The 8,948-nt window shown below is 36.6% G+C and overlaps 1 protein-coding gene across 1 annotated transcript in view; it reads right to left on the bottom strand.

Moving 5' to 3' along the window:
* Nucleotides 1-1,357: 1,357 nt before the first annotated feature.
* pdgfc (platelet derived growth factor c) overlaps nt 1,358-8,948 on the bottom strand; it is a 55,442-nt gene continuing 47,851 nt past the window's right edge. Inside the window, exons 4-6 of the mRNA XM_084133647.1 lie at nt 4,242-4,449; nt 3,918-4,138; nt 1,358-2,597 (exon numbers count right to left, since the gene is read on the bottom strand). Coding sequence (XP_083989773.1) covers nt 2,484-2,597; nt 3,918-4,138; nt 4,242-4,449 — 543 coding nt within the window. The 3' untranslated portion in view covers nt 1,358-2,483. The remainder of the gene's footprint in view (nt 2,598-3,917; nt 4,139-4,241; nt 4,450-8,948) is intronic.

Genomic DNA, 8,948 nt, shown 5'->3' with positions numbered 1-8,948 from the left:
AAATGCAGACCTGTGCTAATTCATATTAAGAGTCTTCCCGGTTTCACAGACGAGGCTTAAACCTAGTCCCAGACTAAAATGCATGTTTGAGCTGTTTTAACTGAAAGCTACTTGCACTGACATATCTTAAAATATGTCAGTGCCATTGATTTGTCTCAAAGTGCACAGTAATATTTTTTTTAAGGTACGTTTATAAAAGCTACTTAAATGTCCTAATTGAACGAAGGCCTAATCCTAGCTTAATCTAAGCCCTGTCTGTGAAACCAGGCCTTCATGTTATTATTCTCATGAAGTAATAACAATCTCTATTTAGTAATGACCTCTAACAAAGTATTATTTAACTAACGTGACCAAACTATATTGCAAAAATATGATTTTTAACAAAGCAACAGTTTTGATAACATAACAGAACCACTGTGTTTACATTTTTCAGGGAAATAAACCTGTGAATGGCTAGGTCTCTCCAATTTAAGATGGGTTGGAAGAAAGTATTTTAACGAAAAAAAAAAAAATACACTTCACATCACTTTAAGACTCCTATGTACAGGGGATCTGACGATGATCTGAACTGACACACACATTTCAAGATGTAAACCATCAAGAGATGATGAGGAACACCCTTTACAATCATCTCTCAGAGCCGTAAATGAGTCCCATGAAGAGAAACCTCATGATTTACATTTCTGTGTGCTGTTTAACAACATCAAGGGACTTCTCTCACTTTCACATGACACATCAACAAAATGCAGATTCTCATCCCCTCTGTCAGAATGCACAAAAAACGAGCCTTTCTTCTTTAAAAGATGATCTCAAAGCCTTACAGCTTACAGTTGGTGGCTTGTTAAATTGGTTTGCCAAGTGTGAGGAATCTGTGATCAAAGTATGAAAACAAGCCACAAAAATATTACATCAAAGAATAATAGTCTGACAAAATGACAGCCGAAAAGGTCATCTAAGGCGGATTAAAAATATGTGAATAATGCTGCATGTCTTGTTTACTCAGCTCCTTTTTCCAGTAAATCAAAACTGAATTTATGATGATTTGTGAATAAATCACATTGTCTTCATTTTACACCAGTGTCATGGTTTGTTATATTGTTTCAGCAGTCACATAATCATAATCTACTCCATGCAGTTGTGATCATTCTCCTCCCAACAAAACAAGGAAATTAAATGTGTAATGTCATAATGCAGAGACGCGTCTTTTACATCTAATTACGCTCTCAATCGATGAAGACAGATTTCAGTTAATAGTTCACAGATAGGTTCCCTGGCAGTGCTTTGCAATTTTGTGACAACTGCAGATTACTTGAACAAACCAATGCTTTAAGTGCCATTTGGAAAAACCACAACAATTTAGTTAACCGTTTAATGGTAGTGGAATATGTTACTGGCAGTTCTATGTCCCTTTAACTTCTAAAAAGTCTATTTACATGAACATCTAATAGTTTTCAGAAAATTTTGTATCCAGTCAAAATAACGATCTTATCTCTTTTCAGTTATCTCTATTAAAACAACAATAACAACAACAACACGAATGAATGTCTCTACAAAAGGGTGACTAATACTGAAAATACTACAGCGATTATGAAAGGGGAAAAAATATTCTTACATGCCAAAATTTTTGTACCAAAAACAATAATGACATAGAAAAAGTTGACAAATCACAATTTGAAATGTATTTACACAAGATTCACTTTTGTATTTTAGCGTTCTCTCTTGAATGGAGTCATTCTCATAAGAGTCTATAGTTCATAGTAAATGAGCAGAAAATGCAGACATGACCGCTCAGATCTGGTTTAAAAAAAGATGGACATCCTTATCTTTCCTGGAATATTCTTTAAGAATTATTAATGAAAATGTCTAATTTCATTTCACAGATGAGTAGGCGACGAAATACTGGCTTATGACACAGTTTAGTCAATTTCTTTGGGATGCTATTGAGGAGAATGTTCATGCCACCTCAAAAAAATGTCCTTGGATCGCTGAAAGTGGATGCATAGTCAAGGTCCTTTGAGATTTTAAGTTGTAAAAAAATAAGTAAAGAAAAAAATTATGTAAAAGAACATGCCAAATCCACTTGTTCCCCCAAGTAATAGCAACCTCACTTCAGGCTCTCTAGTTATCCTGGAATACCTCATTTTCTGAACCTGCAACAAATCACAATTTACCTCTCACAAATGTACATAAGCACATTGTTTACAAACCTCCACATACACAGACAAGCAAAACCGTGTCCAATTTTCCTCCAAATACTCCATGCTCTCTTCTTCTTCATGGGTCAATTCTTTATGGTTTGCAAGCCCAAAACCAGTGGAACCGCAGGCTTAGATAAGTCAAGTCAAGATAAGATATCCAGCGCTGGGTTTCATTAGTTTGCAACGTCAGGGTAAAAACTCGTGCTCATTTATGCACAAAGCAAGACATATTTTCCTGGGTGAGTCTGTGTGGGGCCAGTGTAGCTCTCTCTCGGTGGGACCGCTTTAGTCTGAGTCATTTTTACACACACAGCTACACTCCTCATGGTGCTCCAGGGGGACATCCGTTAGAGTCTTTTGCAGTCCCCGACTCCCTGCCCTGTGTTTCAGCATCAGAACCTGCACAAAAACAGACAAATATAGACACACACAAAAAATGATTCAAGGACTTAAACATATTATACCACTTACACCATTTACACCCAATGGGTCTCATTCACTAACCATGTCCAAATCATGATTTACAATTACATTTTCTCTAAAGTCAGAATCAATTTTAGAACCAACTCAAATTAAATGTGCCACAAGCATTTATATTCATATACTATGCATTTAAATATAAATAAAATATAAATATATAATAAACATGAACACATGAATAATAGATACATCTAAATAGATACAAATACATTTATATAAAAATGTTATTTATGTATTTATTTATATTTATATATATATATATAAATACATTTGTATCATTTATATAGCTTCATAATATCTTAATAGATATATCTTAATAGATCTATTTACATTCTATTTCCATCTAAATAGATACAAATACATTTATATAAATTCTATTTGGATACACATACATACATGTGCATATATATTGTAATTTTATATAATATAATATTATAATTTGTATATAGTTTATATTATATATATATATATATATATATATATAGATAAAGAAAAAAAAATATATAGTATCTCACAAAAGTGAGTGCACCCCTCACATCTTCTCAGGGGACAATACTATAGAAATGAAACTTGGATATATTTTAGAGTAGTCAATGTGCTGCTTGTATAGTAGTATACTGTCCTCAGAAAATAACTCAACATACAGCCATTATTGTCAAAATAGCTGGCAACAAAAGTGAGTACACCCTAAGTGAAAATATCTGTATGTTGTTTAACCATGCAAAGCCACATGTCCTATTCATCATGTTTATGTTTTTGTCTGCTTGACAGGACCATACAAATTGTTGTATCTTATATAAATATATATTTTTTATAAATATATATTCATATGCTCCAGCATCCCAATGACCCTACATAGGACAAGCAGTTTGGAGAACAGATAGATTATATTATTATTAATTGTTAGAAATAATAAATTATGTAAGTGGCCCTATAGACAATAAGTTAATTAATTATAGTATTATACCTCATTTGGGTTAGAGTTGCAGATCACATGTTGCCAAGACCTATATAAAGCCTACAAAAAACCTTTGATTTGGTATGTATAATGCTAATGTTTAAATGTTGGACATGCACTCATCATAATCTGAAAACATCAACATCACAATGACATTAAGATATAAATAGCAGAAATGTTGCGTGAGATACATCGTTTTTATTCATATAAGAAGTTATAAGTAAAAGAAATCCTAAATGTGAAATGTAGAGTAATGGAAGGCCTTTTGTTCTTTGCTATACCTCATGATATTTTTTGACCACTTTGGTAGGCGAGCACTGGCAATCATAGCAGTTGTGAGAGCAGCATGCGCAGTTCCCTCCACAGCGCTTCACCAGCAGGCAGCTGGGCCAGAAGATGGCGTCCGTCCTTTTCAGCTCCTCACGCAATGAGACAGAAAAGTTCCGTGGAGTGCAACTGTAAAGCCGAACCTCCTCACGAAGCAGGTTCAGGTCCACCATTCCTATGCAAACAAAAATAGACAGCAGGTAAAAAAAATAAAAAAAATAAAAAAAAATGTTCCAATGTTTCAATTGACTAAGTACGTCCAAATTCAGGATATTTACCCCTGGATTTCTTTTGATGGAAAAACGATTTGCCCACCACCTGCCAGTTAGGCTTGTAGAGGTCCTCCATGTCCACCTGCCAGCGATCTGGCTCCAGGTATTTCATCACCTCCTCCATTGTGCTGAAGCCAGCTACAGCTTCCCTCAGAACATCCACACTCTGCATCCATGCAGGCATCACTGCAGGGGCCTCGGGCTCCGACTGCCTCTGAACACACAATCAAACAAGAAATCAGTGGTACGGCAGCCACTCCATAGGGGACTTTTCATTTTTAACAGGTGATTTTAAAAGTGTTCTGCAGAGGCCTGGTTTATTTTTAGAACTGTTTAATGCTTTAATTTCACATGCTTAGCTGTGATGTGAGAGGAAACAAAGCAAAACCAAGGAAAATATCACTTAATAGCAGATTGATTTTGCATAATCTCCAATTAAGGAGTAACTGAAATGACATATTATTGTATTGTCTATTTAGAATGCAGAAAATTGCTATAGCTGTGAAAATGGCCTTTGTAAGATAAGGGAATTCTGACAAATTATCAGTTAATAAGAGAATGCATGGTTTTGCTAGATGAGTTAATGATTGACACTGGTTTAGCTACAGGATCAATTAACCTGTCCACCCTATTTGAACTCAAACACACAATTAAAGATGTGTGCCAGGGCAGCAACACTGATACCGATGGTGTTAGGCAACCTGCAGGAAGCCACATTTCTGCACTCAGTTCAACTCTGCTCCACTGCTTCGGGTGCCGTGGCATCTGTCAGCATGTCCTTTTCCCAGAAGCTTAATTCAGGCATACTAACATAATCCCCCTGTGAATGACACGTCCAATGCTGCACTCTAAAACCAGGTAACAAGTGAGGAGTGAGTTGGCATGGTTACCATTGTGTAAAGGACAAGGTGTCAATGGAAGGCCTGAGATTTCTACAATGATAAAAATTGCATTGATGCCACGAACAGTGTAAATTAGGTCAGACAGACTGATTGAGAGCATCTGGGTCAAGCACTGGAAAAATGTCTGTCAGTACAAGAATACTGTATGTGGGCATTATGGCAAGGAATGAAAAACCTTCTTTAGTACTTCTTAGTTTGATGTCACATATATTTACTATATATTTATCTATTAAGAAACACAAAAAATACTTATAAACCCACATGAATGTGAAGAGTAAAAGAATAGGATTCTTCAAAATAAAACAAATACAACACATTGTTTCATTGCCTTGTCCACATGCAAAAACAAACAGTTTAGTCAGATTCACAAATGTATGACTCTAATGAGCCAATTATTTTATTGTCCTTTGAATTGTTCAGAAAGACTCAAGAACTCCCAAGTGACCTGTTTGTATCATTATAATGAATAGTGAATTAATATCTGCCTTAATAATTAATGTCTTACTTTCACTTGTGTCTGACTAAAATTATTGTGTTGTGTACTTTAATATATCTTTAGTCATAATTCACTAAAGATGTAAATCAACTGCACACAATTTTTTTAAAATCATTTTGTTGTTGCTCAAGAGCAGTTACAATGACCTGTACATTCAGCTGTCCTTCAATGCTGAAAATTGGCTTCCAGTTTTGGCGCTGGTCAGCGGTGGGGAATGGAAACCATTAACAGCTTGTGAATGTGAGGCACTCTTTCAATCTGTCAATTAAAGATCCTCTGAGCCCTGGTCTTTAAAGCCACAGCCAAACGTCCCTTCTGAGGTGGATAAAACAGCGCTTGTGCAACTTTGCTAACAAGATAAGACATTTAGGAGACTTTCAGACATAAAACATGGGATCATATATTGAAATTTAACGTATTTAAAGAAAAATACCTTCCCCATAATTTAGAATTCTATTATGCAGGTATAATCTGAATTTAAAAATGATTTAAGAGTGCCCTTAGTAACTGATGCCATTGTAGAAATGCACTATCCACACTCAGACATTAATTTATTTTGGTTAAACTTTTTAAATTAGTAAATACTAAGTGCCATTTAAAACTAAAAACTTAAATATCCAGGAATTTAAAAATGCATAAATCACAGTCACATTTAAAGGTAGGGTATGGGATTTGCAAAACGGCCGGCAGATTTTGAAAATACACAACTCAAATGGTCCTACCTTCTTTCCTCCAACGCTGGCCCTGACTCCACCCATTCATGTGGAGGGAGTGGGATGGGGGGAGGGGGGTATGGTACGACTGTTTGATTGACGAACTTACTGTCCAATGATTCTAAGTGGTCTTGGAAATGATTGGCTGGAGTTTTTCGAGTCCTGCCCGTTCCACAGATGATTAAATTGCTTAATTTTCATTTCAGTGCTTCTAACTCAGTGGCTGCAAGTGGGTTAGGAATAGGATTTCAAGTGATTTTGAAAAAATGGACAAAAAAGAGAATCACATACCCCACCTTTAAGGCACCTTTCCTCTTATTTCATCAAATTTTATAACAGACGCATTGATTTTAAGGTAAAATATTATCTGAAAAGTAATGGCCTCATTTATGTTCTGCAGCTTGACAACAAGATGTTTCAAATTACTCGCAGGTTGTAGGGTTCTGTTAGAATACAAGGAAAATGACTTAACAGATGGACATGAGCGCACAGACTCAGATGTCTGCCAGTAGCCCGTCAGAACACACATAAGAGCAGTCAGTTCTGTAGAAAACCAAATAACAGTGCAGAGGTCTCTCAAAAATGTGGGTGATACACTGTGGACATATTTTGGTGAAGGCCATGCTTGGTGGCATGCCAATCATACACAGTGGTTGCAAGAAGAGAAGAGAAATTTCCACATATCTAACTCTAAATTTTGAATAGGTATTGTATTTGAAATGATATGCTTTATGTAATTCAATAATACTTGTGGTTGTCCTAAACAAATGCTGCTGAGAGGGAAGGTCTGGCCAACAAAACCACCATCTACAATTACTTTAAAAACAAACTGGCAAATACAAAGGTTCTTATATACAGAACAAGTGCATACGGTGTTCACACTGCATGTCAACCTCTCTCTTTTGAAGAGAAGCTGTTGCCAATTTAAAATGGTTTATAGAAAAAAGTCTGTCCTGAACTTAGTTTTTGCCTCAGCAACCATATGTTACTAAAACCTGTTACTCTGCTTGGCAAGTGATGCTGCATTGTATGAACAATATATAATCAGCCGCCTTGTATCAGCTTCTTGTACGTCTTCGAACCAGAACACGGCAGGGGAGTGGAGAGTTCACAATAACAGCTTGTGATGCCATCCGCTGAGGAAAGGCTTTTATATGGTGAGGAACTTATGTCAGACTTGTTCAGGCGTTGCAAAGTTAATGGTCTGAAGAAAGATTCTGAGGAATTGGTGTTCAGTGTGGCTTTATAAAGGCAGAGGGCCAACCGTCATTCATGGCAATGCCACGGCCGATTTTTTTTCTTCTTTTCCTTTGCTGCGGATCTCTTGCACCCCCTGCATACCCCCCTGGCGGGCACCTTGAGAACCACTGCTGTAGCAGATCTAGGCAGGTGGAAAGTTTCAGAGGAACTTGATCTAAATTAAATTATTTTATAATGTTTCCTGAGGTGCACTTATAATGTTAGTATGATTTTTACATACAAATTTTCATAATTTAGAAATAAAAGGCCATTTTCTACCCTGATTTCAGTCCTCTGATTTGAACACCCTGTTGAAAGGGGTGTGTCTGCTGTGAGACTTCACTGTAAAAGCCCACTGCTGATTGGCTAGCATCTTGCATATGAAATAAGTATTACACGTGGAACTCTCGAAAACTGTCGAGATTAACTAATCGTGAAAAGTGTTGATTATAGCATTATATTTAGAACTGAAAGGTTGCAGCGATGAGCCTTGTAGCCAATGACAGACTGTCTGTTGAGCGCATGATATCTGCACTTTCAACAGTTCAAACATGATGTAAACAGCACGTGTAGACAGCGTCATTGATTATAACAGTAACAATTAACATGGTTACTTGCATGTTGTGCCATTGCTGTCGGGTCCATTACTGTTTGCAAAGCCTGCGCCGAAATGGGACTGATTTAATCAAAGAATCCACAGTGAAATGTCCCGAACAAACTAATACTGCTCTTCTGAGACATTCACATAGTTGAAAATAAATAAGCACTTTCCTAGCATTAGGAACCTTTAGAAGGTAATGTTATTTTAGTAGAGTGATCCTGCATTTCTTTTATCTTCTCATCTCACTTACGCACCAGTGAAGGGATGATGTAGAAGTAGGTGTTGATCTTCTGCAGAGGCATTCTTTCAAATATCTATGACGCCATAAATCGGCACATTCCAAAATGAGTCATTTGCACACCTTGGTTTCAACAGAAGCTGTTTTTGGACTAACAAGGAGCTCTGAAACTTACAGGATATTCTTATAGTATGATGAACTCTTATGTCGAAAGCTCAAGAAAATGTGATTTCTCAATTCATGACCCCTTTAAAGGTTGAGGAAGCAATATTATTGGCTGCAGGATCAGCAGAGGCCAGTCAGTTTGTGCCATGTGATGATGTTATTGCTTGTAGATTGCATGAAAAGGACCTCAGCCTGCGCCCTCTAGAGTTTCATGACTGACCTAGATATTTAAGATGGTACAAAAGCCAGTAGAAATCAGTAAGCACATGCAAAAGGCATCTTTCAGGTTGGTTCAAGGAGGAAAACATCTATGAAATCTAGCTGGGAGCTAAAAGCAGCAGTCCAGTTCCTGACTCTCG

Source organism: Abramis brama (genome assembly GCF_963993115.1).
Source record: "Abramis brama genome assembly, chromosome: 13".
Lineage (NCBI taxonomy): Eukaryota > Metazoa > Chordata > Actinopteri > Cypriniformes > Leuciscidae > Abramis > Abramis brama.
Note: the sequence above shows the minus strand (reverse complement) of the source record. Positions and strands in the feature narration are given on the sequence as shown.